The following is an 18,994-nucleotide window of genomic DNA, read 5'->3' on the forward strand; positions in this document are numbered from 1 at the left end:
TTTTTCCAATTATGGTTCATACCTTTTGTGACAAGCATCCACCAACTATTGTCAGTGTGCCTATTGGGCTATTTCTCGTTCCAGCCAGTGCACGACTTGTACATCAAAGGCCATGGTATGTACTACCCTGTCTGAAATAGTGCATATAAAAGATCTCTTGCTGCTAATCGAAAAAGAGTAGCCCATGAAGTGGTGACAGCAGGTTTCCTCTCTTAATATCTGTGTGGTCCTTAACCATGTGTCTGAGGCCATATGACCGTAAATAAAATGTGTTGAGTGTGTCATTAAATAAAACATTTCCTTCCACCAACTATTGACTGTTCCTATCACATTCATTTAATGTTAAGCACCAAAAAACAGGCTGACACCATAGAGTACTGGCATCAACTGAATGCATGGCAAAACATTAATTAATGGGTTAGTGTTGTTGCACTAACCCATTTTGCCTGATTATGTCATGGATTTTCTTCCAACAACAGAAAAATATATAAACTTCTGATAAATGTAGCAGTTGGACATATTATCTATATACTCTCCTGAGAAGAAAATCAAGAATGCTGTGTAAGTTTATACATTTGTTTTTTTTCCTGGTAAACTAATACAATTTTATTAAAGCAGTTTAGATCATATAGGTAATTAAATTATTACTTTGCTGAAAATGCTGCCTGATGTATATTTTTTATTATGAAAAACGTGTCATAATATACCATAGGTATAATCCAGTGGTAACAACAAAGTGCCAGCAGTTTATCTAACAAGTGTAAATGTAATCTAACTGTGTGAATATACATAAGCAAATACAGAAAATACATAATTTTCAGATTAATAGAAAATAGATATAGTTATTTATAATATTTTCTGGTGACCAAACCTGCATAAATATATTCTTGACATACACACTTAAGAATGTGGTTTTATTACCCATACACAAAATTTACATTGTAAAGAATGTCTGTCGGAGGATGATATATCTCCTTAAAGCTACACTTCGTTTTCCATGTTGATCATTTTCATTTCTGACATAATGACCAAAATTAATTTTGAAAGGACACAATAAGAAGAAACATCGGTCAGTTTAAACTTCTTGCCCATATTGATGATGATGCTTTCTTCCATATGACATCATTTCTTGTGGGATTCTATGATCCGTGAAAAATCACTTGAAAAGTGATTCCAAATTCATGCACACGGATCACGTACACTTCACGGATAGCATGGAAACAGAGACACGGCAAACACATTATTTTCATTACTTATGGATTCACAAAAAACTTGTATATTCAAACAACTGTAACAGAGTCTGATTATCAAACTGACATAAATGCCTAATTACAGAAGTATTACAAAAAGACAAAAATGATAATGGAACCCCCCCCCCAAAAAAAAATCTAGAAAACTCTAGGCTATTAAAAAAAATGATGTCACAATAAGCTTTTCATCCAAGAACTAGGACAGTCTTTGGATAGTGTTACAATTGAAATTTGGAAAGGTTCAGAGGATTTTCATGTCTACCAAAATTGACTTCTAATACCAAGTCTTATCCCTCCCCAACCAAAGATAAACCTGACTGACACCATTAATAAATTTGTGTATCACCACTGTCAAGAAATTATGCTGACTAGCAAAGCCAGTAAAAATTACTGTCACTATTTTGAAATATAATTTTATAAAGTTTTTGAACATGCCACAAACAAAACAATTTAAGAGAAAAATATTTAGTAGCATCACAATGCTTTTTTGGTCAAAGATGATACACAGAACTCCAGTGAAAATGCACCACTCAATTTTTAGTTGTTATTGCTATCGCATGTGCAAGGTTGCTATAAAACACACAATAAGCCTAACTCTTGTATACATTTTTAGCGTTATTGCTTTCCTACCAGAATACATCCAGTTGTACAAAATCAGATCCCTGCATTATTACTATAAATTTGATTGATATTTTCAGTGGAGATCAGTTATCTCTGTCATATGCATATGGAAATACTATTGTTAACATCAAGGTGGGTTTTAGCAGAATTATTAATTTGCTGGTCTTTTTAGAAGCTGAAGAATGCCATGCTTACATGAAAACTAAATAGATTTCCTTGTCTGAACATTGAAAGCAAATCCTAACAGTGTAACATTAAATATGCAATTAGTTAACATATTATATTATACCTAATGGTCTTAAATTGACATTAATACAAGTAGAGTTTCTGTAAACATAGCCATAATGCAAAATAAAGATTATACATCTGTTTGAAATGTGTGGTGATAATTTAAATATTGCAGCTTGTAAGAACAAACTAAATCTGTTATGAATAAAAAAAAATTATAGTGCTCTACATGGACATAAAAAACACATGGACATAATTTTCTTCTTTTCAATTTATTACATATTTTTCTCAGCTTAATGTAATGAGAAACCTCACATATGAGAAGACTCTTCTACAAATGAGGTATTCTCCTCTCCACTTCTGTCTAATGTTGGAGATTTGACTGGACTCAAAAGTTGTATTTCTGAGCTACTTTTGCCATCAGTGACATTTGTCTTGGCATCAGATGAACTGTTAACTGCCTTTGTCTTTTTAAAGTGACTCCTGTTCGATGGTAACAAGAACTTGGCCAATGAACTCTTAGACTTGGCTTTTGAATGTCTATTTTCCATCTGATCAGACTTGACAATTGCCTTTCTGTTTTTCATCTCCATGCCATCAGAGTTGGAGGTACCCTGAAGGTGGGCACCTTTATCTGATGCTGCTAGAACAGGGTCGCCAGGCTGCATCATGGGTTCAGTGTAACATGCGAAAGAGTCATCCCACTCACCTTGGTAGATAGTGGGCAATATACTGACTTGGTCCTGTCGAATGCTAGAGCGGTGACGGCTACAGCTCTCACTGTGGCCGTAGGCTCTGCCATACAGACCCATTGCATTGCTGCTGCTGACATCGTGCTGGTCAGAAATGGCAGCAGAAATGCCAACAGTATTGGAGTTACTTTTGTTCCGTTCATTGGGTCGGACACCCCGCCGGTCCGTTGTCTCAGTGGGCAATGTTTTCCTTTGACAAAAGAAAACAATACACACATTATCAGTACTTTCAATTTTACATATAAGAAACTGGTGAACAAATAGGATATAAAAAAATGACTAGACTATTGCCTTTAAAAAAAAGTCATCTCTGTCAACTGGTCATGTGGGCATATTTCAAAATACTAGTTTTGGTGTCGCATGGAATTTGAATATTTGCCCTTATATTTATTTAAGTCATTCACATTAGGAAGTAAGGTAATATAGTTTTGTATGAGGCAGGCTGCATTAATACCATGCATAACAAATTCCTTAATTAACCCATTTTCACTTAATGAAGTTTAAATATGTCAGACATTGATAAAAATCAAAGATGTCAACATTATATTACAAGTATATGAGGGAACTTTGATTAACTAACGTTTTTTCATAACCAAGAAACATATATGAAATCTAGATGAGCTAATTTACTTCTCAGATTAACCCTTTGTGTTCTATAGGCACTTCAGTTTTGGTGTTGGATGGACATTATATTTTGGTGTCAGATGGAAATAAAATTTCATACATTTTATCAGTATAATGTTAATGAATACATTATACCAAGCCTACAGGTAAATATATATTTAAAGTTCTTTCTTTATCATTATACTTCATTACGAAATGGCAGTAATAACTCTTAAAGGAGCATTCTCGGCTTTATAAACATTTAAACATGCCCCTAACAAGGCTTTTATTGCATGAAACTGGATATTAATTACATTTTGTTGCTTAGAATATTAATGTGTGTACATCATGCATTTCTGGTATTCCAAATGTTTATAGCAGCTTAAACAGAATGGGTTTTTTTTACAAGTATAAAATTAGTAAAGGCAAAATCTTGTTTGAGCTGCTAATTTGAATTTTTTGGTCTGATGTTGACCACTTTTGAAATATGCTATGTATGCCTCCTTGCATAGATTCAGTCTTTAGCCAGCAACTGGCTAAGATTAATAAATTAAAATTTTTTTAAGTCATGTTAAGTATACAAAAGATCCCTTGCTGCCTGTCGTAAAAAAGAGTAGCCTATGTGGCGACAGCGGGTTTCCTCTAAAAACAGTGTCAGAATGACCATATGTTTGACGTCCAATAGCCGATGATAAGATTAAAAATCAATGTGCTCTAGTGGCGTCGTTAAATAAAAACAAACTTTACTTTTACTTTACAAAATAGTTTACTTGGCAACATTCTTGTTAATATGTATCCCCAATACCCACCCATGGATAATAGTGTCATTATCAGATAAAGTACAAAATTGAGGTTTTACTTTCAAAAATAAAAAGTAACTTTTTTGTTGAAATTATTGGATGACTTGATAGAATAAAAATCAGGGGATCATAAGTCAGTGTTAGTAGCAGTTTTCTTTAACAAATTAATAAATGACCTAGTCAAAAGTAGGTCACCCACACACTTTGTCAGTGCCAAAATATGATTGTAAATTAATCACAAATGAATAACAAAACACACATTGTCAAAACTTTTTATTCACAACAAAATCTGAAAGATTTCCTAAAAGTTGAGTTTCTTGTTTGTTTTTCTAGTGGCTTTAAATAATAAATAATGAATTTAAGGTGACACTTTCTTAGAAAAACATGCAAAATTAATACTTTAATAATTTTAATGCAGTAGAAAATGTGATGTTATACCAATACTTAATGAAATAAAATAAAATTTGGAGCATACACCAGTGATTTTATTCTCTATTACGGTACTGACCTCCATTACGGATGTGACAAAATTATTACCATAAATGTAAAAAAAAGAAGACCATTAAAAATTGAAGTGCAATACTACGCATTTACTGAACCAAACATTAAAACAAAGTAATATATATACACACACACACACACACACACATGTATAACTATTGATCTTTAGGTATATGAAGACTAATCAGTTGTAGCATTTCTGGAAGTAGAGAATAAGATTTTTTTTTAAATTGGCTTAATAATCCCTCTTTGGGCCCTGCCATCAACACCACGGGAAGTGAAATTCACATATTTGGTTCTCATATGCCAAGGAAGCTCGCCACAAAATGTAAAAAGTTTACTGTTTAAGCACAATACACAATGCATGAGAGAACATAAATAATGTGTCGCGTACTATTACTATGTCACTGAGACCTACTTTTCACAGTCTACTGCAAATAACAGTAAATCCTTGTCTGAACTATATTTTGCATAAAGAATCATAAAATCTCACATGTAGGAACAACTTGGAATGGCAGTTTGTCACGTATTATTACTAGGTCACTATGACCTATTTTTCACATCTACTGCACATAACAGTAAATCCTTGTCCGGACCATATCTTGCATACAGGACCATTAAACCTCACATTTAGGAACAACATGGGATAGCAGTGTGTCGTGCACTATTACTAGGTCACTGTGACCTATTTTTCACGGTCTACTGCACATAACAGTAAATCCTTGTCCTGACCATATCTTACAATACAGACCATCAAACTTCACATGTAGGAACAACTTTGGATGGTGGTGTGTTACATACAATTACTAGGTCACTGTGATACAAATAAACTGAATAATTTGTGTATATTCTGAACATCATAGGAAAATCTTGTTTAGCCTTTGAAGAAGTCAGGACCATTTACTTTTCTGGATAATTGGACCAAAACAAACTGCTCATCCATCTCACTGCAAAAATTTCACATAATTAGAATTGAATCATACCCATAACATATTCATTAATATCTATGGTTTTCCATCAAACTCCTGATGGGCGTACCACGTACCTCGCCAGTACTCTTGTTTTTTACAACAAAACACCGTCACATGTATCACCAATGGCAGAACTTGTGGTATTAACTGCTCTATAAAAATTTACATGCACCTTGAACTTTGACCCAATTGGATGTTATTTGGTTTAGTATTACCAGTAATATAATGTATTTAAAAGCTAGACAAACGGGCACTTTTAATCTAAAAGTGTCATTTTCCATATTTTTCAAGTTGAAAACTGCCCCTTCCCACTAGGTGTGACCTTGATCAGAACATCCTGCATTTTTTTGTGTTGACACTGTGTTAACGGATGATACAAATTTACCAAAACTGTACCTCAACATAATTGGTTCATTTAAGGCAAACTTTCCATTGACGTAATTTTGAGCGAGTTTATTGATACATTGCATATACACAATACCTTTTCCATATATGTGACTACACATGCATTGCATCAAGTGCACTGAATATAAGTCGATCTATGAGCTATTTTTGAGGGTCGATGACATAACACACATGGGTGTGTTTTCACTGTGCTCATTCATCCATATCGGGACTGCATTTTTCAACACTTCTATATACCCCAAATTTAATTTGAAGCCAGAGAGGGCAAGACAACGAACGTGTATTGTGTTAAACTAATAGTTCTCTTTTAAAGAGAACATGCGCTTGCCATGAAGCATGTACAGTTTCACAGGTCACCATATTTGTTTGATCTGTGTGCTGCGACAGTTGTGCCTTAACTAGTGTATAAAGAAATACAGTACCCTTATGGTGTTTACTTGCTCACCTTTCACTTGACGGATTGCTCATTTCTCCTACATTATCCTGATAAAATAAAATGCATGAGTATGTTACAATATATGCATTTCCATTTAATATTCAGTCCAGTAGGTCATAAAAGCACCACCTGATGGTGTGGAATTAAAATCAATGTAAATGTTTTTCTCTATTACTTTGTGAAGCCTGATCCAGAGAATTACTGTAGTCTACCAAGTTTCAGAATTAACCAATCTTTAGAAGAAAATGAACTTTAAAATTTCAAGTTAAACATGAATTTTAATTTTAAGAACAAAAACTGCTCCAGATCAAAACTCTAGGAGATAGTTTTCAATGTCAGTCTTCAAATTTCAATGTCAGTCTTCAAATTTAAGTTAAAAGAAATAATATATATTTCAATTAGTTTGTGAAGATTCCCCCAGAGAATCAATGTAGCAAGTTTTAAATAAATCCAATCAAAACTCTGGGAGACAATAGACTTTAAAATATTCAATGTTGAACTATACTATTTTTTTCAAATCAGTACAAACATCTTTATTAGTTTGTGTAGACTGCCCCAAGCAATCACTGTACCAACTTTCAGATAAATCAATCAAAACCCTAAGAGAAAAAGGTAAACTTCAAAGAAACATTGACAGACTGACAGATTTATTTGAAACAGTTGACCAAACATTTTGTTTAACAGGCTTATTATAAAACAATACAAAAATGACTTTTAACATTTGGTTCTTCTAAAAAAATGTATAAACTATTACATAAAGAGTCTAAAAAAATGTATAAACTATTACATAAAGAGAGATCACTTTATTTATGGGTAAACCACTCTAATAGTTTTTCTTAATTATAATAATTTTGTATCCTTTTTAGTTTTCGGATCCCAGTCGAGGCATGGGATTTTTAATCCAGATACCAACTCCAAACCCTGAGTGAGTGTTCCGCAAGGCTCAATGGGTAGGTGTAAACCACTTGCACCGACCAGTGATCCATAACTGGTTCAACAAAGGCCATGATTTGTGCTATCCTGCCTTTGGGAAGTGTAAATAAAAGATCCCTTGCTGCTAATCGGAAAGAGTAGCCCATGTAGTGGCGACAGCGGGTTTCCTCTCAGAATCTGTGTGGTCCTTAACCATATGTCTGACGCCATATAACCGTAAATAAAATGTGTTGAGTGCGTCATTAAATAAAACATTTCTTTCCTATTTAGTTTTACATTAAGGGGATCCTGCAGTGAAAGAATTTCATGCTTTATCTAAAATATTTTATAGTGACATTCAAATAAATACCTTGTCATCAGCCTGTGTGTTGTCTGTGGGATGTGGGTGTGCTAAGAATCGTTTCTGACGACTATCAACTACATGTAAAGCTGATCGCGCTGATCCTCTTCTACCTGCATGAGATACTGATTCTCTTCTACCTGTCATTAGAAGGAATTCTATGTTCGGAACTACCAGCAGTATTGGAATTGGACCATCCTCTTGCTAAAGATATTGAAAAAGATAGAGATTTTATACATGCAACACTCCATAATGTCAATTTTGACAAGCTTGCCATATATACAGTCAAACCTGTATATAATGACCACTCAGGGGACCTGGCAAAAGTGGCCATTATGAACAGGTTGCTGTTATATACAGGTAAATAAAAATACATGAAATAATTTACTGTGAAAGCTACTACTAAATTGGAATTCATAAAGTATGAACAGTCATCACCAAAATATGAAGTAAGAGAGCAAAAATAACATAAATAATTTTTACAACATAAATTTTTTATTTGAAGTATAAATTGAGTACACTGCTGAATGTCACTCTATTATTTACCTTTTGAAAAAGTTGTTTGATTGCTTTCCACTGCATTCTGTTACCTAAGGTACTAAATTAGTCCACGAGATGCAAAAGGTTGCAGTAAAAAATCATTACACATTAACACCAAGAGTACCGGTGATGTACATGATATGCCGTCAAAAATAGGTTGTGGTGACCTAGTTATGGTATGCAACACACAGCCATCCAAAGTTGTACTTGAATGCAAGGTTTGATGATCCTATATGAATTGATAACGAAGATATTGCTCGAATAAGGATTTTCTTTAATGTGAGGTAATGTGTGAAAAGTACGTCACAGTAACCTACATATAATTATGGTACATAACACACCACTATCCTATATTCCTATATGAACTGAATGAATGAATGTTTGTTTAACGACACCCCAGCACAAAAATGGTAAGTATATGGATTATATGAACTGATAACCAAAAAAAAAAAAAAAAAAGGAACTGATAACCAAAAAAAATGCTCTGGACATAAAAAGTTTGCAGACATACATATGGATGGATGGACAATGCCATACCATAGTATGACCCATCAAAGTCGGGCATATAAAAAGGCAAGTTATAGAGTTTTTAGATTTGCGGGTGTTATTGTCTATTTAATGCCTGCAAATGTTTCATTTTTAACCTTGGGTTAATGCCTTCAGACAAAAATGACATTTGCGGAATTAAATAGACAATAAAACCCACAAATCTAAAAGCTTCATATGGTTATCTCAAATGAAAGGTGAAGATATTTTAAAGCATATATTCGGTGATAATAACTGATAATATGGACTTAATTTGAAGAAGATGATGTTTGGGATTACTCATCATTGATTGAAAGTGAAAATAAACTTGGTCAGTGAAAATGTTTTAAACAATGACAACAACAGTCGTTATGTATTTTAAAATATTAATTAAATTCTCTTGTACATTTTTATTAGAGTAATTAAGACTCACTAGGACTTCACCTAAAAATATTACACACAACAAATAGTGTTATGTTAATATGAAGTTGAAAAAAGCAGGGTCAAAACAACAAATTTCCCTTTGGAAACTTCATTCATAACATCATACATAACAATCTCACACAGATACTTACCACTGCATGAAGACTTTGCACGCTGGAAAGAATGTAACTTGGTGCCTTATACTCATATCCAGTGGTATCTTCAACAGTACCTAAAACACAACAACAAAAAGTATAGAATGGCCAACATGGCAGCAGCACCAATGTCATAAAACTGGAGACCATTTTAATACAAATGCTAAAACAATGATAAACCTTCAGAAGGATTTTGATCTACAGGCTCTGGAGAGAGATGGTTGGACAAATATTTGTAAACAAGTATAACATTTAAATGCACTGGGCAATGTGAAAATACCCCAGCCTATAGTTATTTTCTAAGTACAGTTGAATCCAGTTGGCTTGAACCCCATCAGTGCTCGAGAAAGTGTTTGACCCATTGGGTAGTCCTAACGAACCGTTCATCTTTTGGGGTGTAATTTGGCATTTTGTTTTTGGTTCAAGCGTTGCGGTGTAATCGACCCTTCCGAGTTTGACCCAATAAGAATTGACTGTATATTATGAAGCTAGCACTAAAAATTAGTATAAAATACGATAGATTGTAGCTCAGGGATATAGCGCTCAGCTAAGGTGTAAAGGGATATTCTACAGAATCTAAGATCAATGTATTAATAAAATCTCACCCAAAGAAATAATTTGTACTTAAATGTAAATGTACAGTTTAATAAGCATGAGCCCAGATGACTCGAGTGTGTGCAAAATACGCTTAAGCTATAACATTTATTTAATACAAGCATACACAAAAAGAAACAGAAACAAGAGTTCAGAATCAATGACCACTAATAAAAGTATTGTACACTTAAACCTATCTGTGGTTTTAGTTCCAGATGGAACATTTCTAACACATCAGGGGTCGTATGCATGAGGGGCGGATAAGTACACTATCTGGGAATAGTGCCTATCCACCGGATAAGTGGGGAAATGTGGTATGCACGACAGCAGGATAGAGCTCTCCGAATAGCCTAAATATGAATTACGCTATTCGCTACATTCTTTGTGTATAAAGGCCTATCCACCGGATAAGTGGGGAAATGTGGTATGCACGACAGCAGGATCGAGCTCTCCGAATAGCCTAAATACGAATTACGCTATTCGCTACATTCTTTGTGTATAAAGGCCTATCCACCGGATAAGTGGGGAAATATGGTATGCACGACAGCAGGATAGAGCTCTCCGAATAGCCTAAATACGAATTACGCTATTCGCTACATTCTTTGTGTATAAAGGCCTATCCACCGGATAAGTGGGGAAATGTGGTATGCACGACAGCAGGATAGAGCTCTCCGAATAGCCTAAATACGAATTACGCTATTCGCTACATTCTTTGTGTATAAAGGCCTATCCACCGGATAAGTGGGGAAATGTGGTATGCACGACAGCAGGACAGAGCTCTCCGAATAGCCTAAATACGAATTACGCTATTCGCTACATTCTTTGTGTATAAAGGCCTATCCACTGGATAAGTGGGGAAATGTGGTATGCACGACAGCAGGATAGAGCTCTCCGAATAGCCTAAATACGAATTACGCTATTCGCTACATTCTTTGTGTATAAAGGCCTATCCACCAGATAAGTGGGGAAATGTGGTATGCACGACAGCAGGATAGAGCTCTCCGAATAGCCTAAATACGAATTACGCTATTCGCTACATTCTTTGTGTATAAAGGCCTATCCACCGGATAAGTGGGGAAATGTGGTATGCACGACAGCAGGATAGAGCTCTCCGAATAGCCTAAATACGAATTACACTATTCGCTACATTCTTTGTGTATAAAGACCTATCCACCGGATAAGTCTCAAAGGAAAATGGTCGCACTGGTGTGTAGCGATTCAGTGACTCTCACATTACATTCGTACTTTATACAGACATTACGACAATAATAGTATTCAATACTAAGTGTTCCTTTATTTCTTTCTCTGTATATTTTGTATATCATGAACAAAATGTCATTTATTTTTATGGTATTTTAAGTTTCAACATGGGATAGAGTATATATACATGTAACATGAAATTAAGTCCCTACTGGTATGTATTAAAAGTGTAAATACTAGTAGTTAACATTAATAGTTATTTAAGATACAGTTGGTTTGACGGACTAATGTTATTTACACTCGGTATAGTAATGCGAATCAAATCTTTGTAGAGCTGACTGAAAGCAATGACAAATTAATGAAAAATGAAATTAAAAGTTCCATTTTGTGGTGTCCATAATTGAGCATTCCATTCCCTCTCTGTCTTGGATATGCCTCTAAAAGTTGTTTATGTGTGTTAGATAATACTGATGACATTTTAAAATCTAACTTTTATTCCAGATTTGGGTTTTAAAACTATTATTTAGTGTTTTAATAGTATTACATTTGTATGGCTATTAAATAATGACAATGGAAATTGCCCCTGTATTAAAAACAGTTTTTCTTTCTCTTTAGGGGGTTCTCCCTACATATTTTAGACAACTGTGTGTCATAATTAATTTTAACAAAACCCTAAGTGTGTTTCACTGGGTGTTTAGTTTCATAAATGTTCAGTCCATTTCAAATACTGAACCAAATGGAAGACTGTTGTGGTGGTAGTAGGGTTGGGGGTGTGGGTAAGGAGGGGGGGGGGGGGGTTACAAGCCACATGAAAAAACCAAGATTCTTTATTTGTATAAATTCAGACAAAAAGGACATTATCGGCGTCAAGTGCAGGTAATCAGATTGAGTAAAGAATGTATATATAGCATATTTCTGTTATTTCACCCTCTCCCTGTCTATATGTCTCTGTCTCTCTCTCTCTCTCTGTCTCTAGCTCTCTGTCTATCTGTCTCAATCTCTCTCTCACTCAAAGAATACAGAAAATGGGCCTTTATACAATCACCAACTGATCGAGTACGTGTTGATGTAAGTGGTAAGAATAGGCATGTGGACATTTGGATATATTTAGATACAGAAATAATTATTAAACTAGTACTAATTTTGTTCACGCACTCAATGAATTGATAGTTAAAATGAAAGTTTCACCAAGATGAGGTCTATTTGTTGGCGTCATACATGTAGGTATACCGGCTCATTTGTGTGTGTGTGTGCTGGAGGGGGGGGGGGGGGGGGGGGGGGTTAGGGGGACAGGCTGATTTTTGCCCGAATTAAACGAAAATACCAGAATCTAGATAACAACGTTTATTAATTTTAACATTACTACCAGTGGTAAAGCGCTCGCTTGATGCGCAGTCGGTTTGTCAGTAGACCCATTGGGCTGTTTCTCGCTCCAGCCAGTGTACCACGATTGGTATCTCAAAGGCTGTGATATATGCTATCCTGTCTATGGGATGATGCCAAAAAAGAACATTGCTGCCAATCGACAAGAGTAACCCATGAAATGGAGACGGCGGGTTTCCTCCCTCAGTATCTGTATGGTCCTTAACCATATGTCCAACGCCATATAACCATAAATAAAATGTGTCGAGTGTGTCGTTAAATAAAACATTTCCTTCCTTCTTTTTATGTAAGTAGACTGATGGAAATACATAGTGAAAAGTTTAAAGGCCAGCTCATTTTGCCCGAATATGTTATTCGTTTTGTTCTACCTATTCCCAGTTACTCCCTCAAGATCTGCATTTCTACATTTTATTAGTATGCTGGGTGTTATATCTTCGTCCCCCATTTTTATTTATTTATTTATTTATTTGGCAAGACTATTTACCTCTTTTTTATTATTATTATTTTTTCATTTGCATTCCTTCCGAAATATATACTGCACTTTTAATGACTGTTAGTAACTGGATTGCTATATATATATTTTTTCTTTTAATTATGTTTTTAATTTTATTTATTTTCATTATTATTTTTATATTATTTTTTTTAATTTAATTTAATTTATAAATACATTTATTTATTTTATTTATTTATAACTATTAAATGATACACTGTTCTTTTTGTTTACAAAAGTACATTGCAAGCGCAACGTTCAGTTCCAGAATGCCATGTGTGGCGAGGAGTTCCCTCAATCTAAAAATAACGCCGCCGGATAGCTATTCGCGACATCATATGTGAATAAATTTAAACGCGTTTAGCAATCTGCATTTAGCCGCTATTCGCATGTAGTTTTATCCACTTCTCATGCATACGGCCCCTGATGTGGATCACTGGTTGTATTGGGAAGAGGACTGATCCGACTAAACAATGCACCAAACACAAGTGTGTTAAATACATCCCACTCTATGATAGAACAAAGGAAACGATTACTTGTTTTAATGACACCTCAGCACATTTTAAACTATGGCCATTTGGTGTTGAACATAGGTTATTTCAACACTTGGTCATGAGAGAAATTGAGGAGAAACCTGTTGCTGCAACACAAGGTACTCCTTTGGAAAAGCAGCATGGGATCTTTTATGTGCATTCTGCCATAGGACAGGACAGTACATACTATGGCCTTTCGTGTACCAGTTGTGAGGCATTGGTTGGAGGGGGGGGGGGGGGGTAATGAGTCCATCAAAGACTACTGATCCTGAAAGCCAACACCCCTGAGGCAGGTGCTTTATTACTAGGCTACATTCTGACCCTATAGAACATGGTCTTACCGTTGATTAGAATAATGTCAGACATAGTGTTATCCTTAAAGAACGTCTCTATTACTTCTACAATGTAGGCATTCTCAAGGCGTATCTTCACTTTGTCTATTGATAAGCCCTGTTTGCAAAAAAACAAAAGGTTCAACACTTGCTCTGTATCAGAGGTTGTACAAGTTTTAAATGTATGTAAGTATGTATGTAAGACAAGTTTTAAATGTATGTAATGGGGGAAAAGCAGAAATTACAGCAATCAGGTGCAAACCCCCACCTTGATAACAACCTGCAGTAACTGTATATTAAAAGAAAAATATCTAAATATATGATGTATATAATTACACATATATACATGTACATTTACTCAATTCTGTTTGGATATCATTATTAAAAACTAAATGTTATCCTTAAAAAATGCTAAAAAATTATGTCACTACAGTAAAAAAGATGTCAAGAAAACAGATCATGACAAGGATGAAAGAAATTTATTTATGGAGTATTTCAAACTATATGAACTGTAATTATAAAAACTAATCTTAATGTTTTGTGAATTTATTCATGTATTTAATATGTACAACTTTAGCATAAAATTACTTTCTTACATTACACAATTTTATACAATTTGTGACTTAGTCCTTCCTACAGGGATATGGAATTTACTACAAGCTATTTATTTCTGAGCTGATTGTCTTCTAACTTGTACACAAAAATAGTATTTTTTTTGTATTTCCAAAACACTTTTACTTTTCTTATGTCAAACCAAACTGAAATTATTTATAAATAACATTTTAATTGAATGGTAAATTTACCCCCCACCCCACAAAAAAGAAAAAAATACCGTAAAGTACACTTGTAACAAACATGCTTAGAACTGATCATAAATGACCAACTTATGCAAATGTGTACAACGAATTACTGCTATAAAATCTAACTATCATGGTTCTTTCCGGTTCATTGTAAGAGTACTTTACTGTATATATATATTAAAAAAAAGAGTACTATTTGAGTAAGTATATTAAAAAAAAGGAGTACTATTTGAGTAAGTATATTAAAAAAAAGAGTACTATTTGAGTAAGTATATTAAAAAAAGAGAGTACTATTTGAGTAAGTATATTAAAAAAGAGTACTATTTGAGTAAGTATAATAAAAAAAAAGAGAGTACTATTTGAGTAAGTATAATAAAAAAAAGAGTACTATTTGAGTAAGTATAATAAAAAAGAGAGTACTATTTGAGTAAGTATATTAAAAAAAGAGAGTACTATTTGAGTAAGTATATTAAAAAAGAGAGTACTATTTGAGTAAGTATATTAAAAAAGAGTACTATTTGAGTAAGTATATTAAAAAGGAGTACTATTTGAGTAAGTATATTAAAAAAAAGGAGTACTATTTGAGTAAGTATATTAAAAAAAGGAGTACTATTTGAGTAAGTATATTAAAAAAAAGAGTACTATTTGAGTAAGTATATTAAAAAAAGAGTACTATTTGAGTAAGTATATTAAAAAAGAGTACTATTTGAGTAAGTATAATAAAAAAAAGAGAGTACTATTTGAGTAAGTATAATAAAAAAAAGAGTACTATTTGAGTAAGTATAATAAAAAAGAGAGTACTATTTGAGTAAGTATATTAAAAAAAGAGAGTACTATTTGAGTAAGTATATTAAAAAAGAGAGTACTATTTGAGTAAGTATATTAAAAAAGAGTACTATTTGAGTAAGTATATTAAAAAAAAGGAGTACTATTTGAGTAAGTATATTAAAAAAAAAGGAGTACTATTTGAGTAAGTATATTAAAAAAAAGGAGTACTATTTGAGTAAGTATATTAAAAAAAGGAGTACTATTTGAGTAAGTATATTTTTAAAAAGGAGTACTATTTGAGTAAGTATATTAAAAAAAGAGTACTATTTGAGTAAGTATATTAAAAAAAAGAGTACTATTTGAGTAATTATAATAAAAAACCATCTATTACATGATACTCAGGCTGAGCCATGAGAATTCCGGTAGCTAAGCGGACACCACACACTTTCCACAGTCTGTACGTAAGTGGAGGTTCGAGGTGTGCAAACTTCAACATTGCTTCCTCCATGTCTTCATTGCTAAGAAACAGCATCTTGTAAAAGAAAATCAAATCTGTACTTAGTGACAAGGCAAAACTCATTTGGTAAAACTCCATTATTTAAAAATGCTTCAAGACCATTTAAACCATTCTTGACACACACACCCAGAACCCCCCCCCCCCCCCATCTTTTTCTGGTCATTATAAATGATACACAGCAAGACCATGTCTGAGATCTGTCTGTCTGTGAGGCTATCTGATCTGTTTGTCTGTCCAAATGTCTGTCTTTGTCTATCTTTAAAATGATACATTAAGGTCAGTGTCATGGGTGTAAAGTTAAATTCAGAGATAAAAGCCCGGCATACATACCTGAACATTTGTTTCACAGCGAACTGATGCAACTCTTGGTTTCTTGGTCAGAAGACCCATTTCCCCAATTATACTGCCAGTTGTGAGGAAATCCACCAGCTTGTTTTCTTGTTCAGGTGAACTAACCTCGATCTACATGTATAAATAATAAGTATTGTTGCTTTTTTCATTCAACACAACTCAAACTTAAGCTGTGCAACCTAGAATAAATAGCCAACCACACTGATAGTAAGTTTTTAAGATCAGCCAACTTTATCTATTTTGGTCAACAAAAATGTAATTTTTGTCAATAAACCCATGGCTGGAAATAATTTTTTGGAGAAATAACAAAAAAATAAAATAAAGTATAGCTGTAGACTGTCTCTAATGTAAAATTAAACAAATAGTAAGTCCAAAAAAAAAAATGATGCAATAAATTGAGAATAACCAGTTGATGACATCAGATATCTGCGTTATCCTGTGAAGGTAAGAATGGGAATTTCTCATTCGGCCTGAACAGGATAAAGCAAATATTCAACATCATAAACTACTGGGAGTTATTATCTTTATCCTGCAGATCATAAAAATTAAGGGGAAAAGCTATTATTTCTGTTATTTTAGCCACATTGTACCATGACCTAGTGGTATGTGTCAAATGAGTGATTATGTAATGTAGCTATGTGTGTGAGATCAAGTCATATCCTGCTACTATACAGATATGACTTTTCTTTATCTGTCATCATATTCTGTCATTAGAAACGGTGGTTGCAGAATAAAATGATGAATATGTGCACTGCACCCCTCCCAGTGCTGGAGCAAGTACTGGCGTTCAGGCAAAATGAGCTACAACACTTTTCACACTGCATTTCCATCATTCTATTCACAATGTAAGTTGTAATCCATGTACAAATGTGTAGTGATTTGTTTGAAAGCTTATATAGCTGTTTGACAGTAAATCAAATTTATATGAACAAAGATTGCTATCCAGATTGGAGCATTTTATTTAATTCGGGCAAAAATCAGCCTGCTCTCCCCAAACAAACTGGGAGTCCGTACGCCTATTGTAAGTTGTAAGCTTGATGTTGAATTATGTCATATTCAGTCAGTTCCACATTAAACAAGCCGACATTACACTACCTGTGATACAAACTGGGAGTCCGTACGCCTATTGTAAGTTGTAAGCTTGATGTTGAATTATGTCATATTCAGTCAGTTCCACATTAAACAAGCCGACATTACACTACCTGTGATACAAACTGGGAGTCCGTACGCCTATTTTAAGTTGTAAGCTTGATGTTGAATTATGTCATATTCAGTCAGTTCCACATTAAACAAGCCGACATTACACTACCTGTGATACAAACTGGGAGTCCGTACGCCTATTGTAAGTTGTAAGCTTGATGTTGAATTATGTCATATTCAGTCAGTTCCACATTAAACAAGCCGACATTACACTACCTGTGATACAAACTGGGAGTCCGTACGCCTATTGTAAGTTGTAAGCTTGATGTTGAATTATGTCATATTCAGTCAGTTCCACATTAAACAAGCCGACATTACACTACCTGTGATACAAACTGGGAGTCCGTACGCCTATTGTAAGTTGTAAGCTTGATGTTGAATTATGTCATATTCAGTCAGTTCCACATTAAACAAGCCGACATTACACTACCTGTGATACAAACTGGGAGTCCGTACGCCTATTGTAAGTTGTAAGCTTGATGTTGAATTATGTCATATTCAGTCAGTTCCACATTAAACAAGCCGACATTACACTACCTGTGATACAAATGAGTTATTTGTAGGTTTTTTGAAATAATTATACATGTACCGGTAGATAGACAAATAATACTCTTTCTGTTTACTATTTAGCATTTGCCTTCTAACTGATAAATATAAATGTTTAAGTGACATAGTTGATGTTATTGAATTCTATTTTTAATTTTAAACTAGTTTAAACTAATTAATTGTATATTCCATAGTTAATCACTGGGTATTCATTGTATTTAATTTCTTTAAAAAATTGGTATCTACAGTTTACCACCAGGAAATGTTAATGTAACAGAACGTTTTAAAGTTGTTGTTTTTTAATGCCACCACTAGAGCATACTGATTTATTAACCATCATTAAATGAATGTTAAAACAACAAAATACCCCCCCCCCCCCCCAACACATACATGTAGCATGTGTTATACATTCATATCTGGTGTGTTGCATGATTAAACATAGAAACATATTTTTGGGGTCTATTAAAATATTTTATCTTAGAGAATTTAAAGATATATATTTTTTATTCATCTGATCATGGTACCATCTTGAAATTCAAAATGGACGTCAATTAAATTAAAATTTGTTCTATCTTTACTCATATTTAACACATCTATGTGCTAGGTTGATTATTTTGTAAAAAAGAAAATTCTTGTCTGATCTTGGCAGCCATCTTGAAATTCAAAATGGCTACAACTTTAATATATTTGTCAAATATCACAACTCACGGTTAATTTTTTTTGTCCTTGTACATTTCTGTAGTTCATGAATTGGTTGGATTCATTTATATAGTCATTCAATCATGGCAACCATCTTG

General features: G+C 33.8%; 1 protein-coding gene across 2 annotated transcripts in view; it reads right to left on the reverse strand.

Annotated features, from left to right (window-relative positions):
* Positions 1-223: 223 nt before the first annotated feature.
* The window catches only part of LOC121380911 (sodium/hydrogen exchanger 10-like), an 84,409-nt gene continuing 65,638 nt past the window's right edge, over positions 224-18,994 (reverse strand). For both annotated transcript variants that reach the window (XM_041509942.1, XM_041509941.1), the window contains exons 22-28: positions 16,431-16,562; positions 15,975-16,115; positions 14,025-14,133; positions 9,481-9,560; positions 7,850-8,044; positions 6,577-6,614; positions 224-3,041 (exon numbers count right to left, since the gene is read on the reverse strand). In XM_041509942.1, coding sequence (XP_041365876.1) covers positions 2,411-3,041; positions 6,577-6,614; positions 7,850-8,044; positions 9,481-9,560; positions 14,025-14,133; positions 15,975-16,115; positions 16,431-16,562 — 1,326 coding nt within the window. In that variant the 3' untranslated portion in view covers positions 224-2,410. The remainder of the gene's footprint in view (positions 3,042-6,576; positions 6,615-7,849; positions 8,045-9,480; positions 9,561-14,024; positions 14,134-15,974; positions 16,116-16,430; positions 16,563-18,994) is intronic.

The sequence above is a fragment of the Gigantopelta aegis genome, chromosome 9, assembly GCF_016097555.1.
Source record: "Gigantopelta aegis isolate Gae_Host chromosome 9, Gae_host_genome, whole genome shotgun sequence".
Taxonomy (NCBI): Eukaryota; Metazoa; Mollusca; class Gastropoda; order Neomphalida; family Peltospiridae; genus Gigantopelta; species Gigantopelta aegis.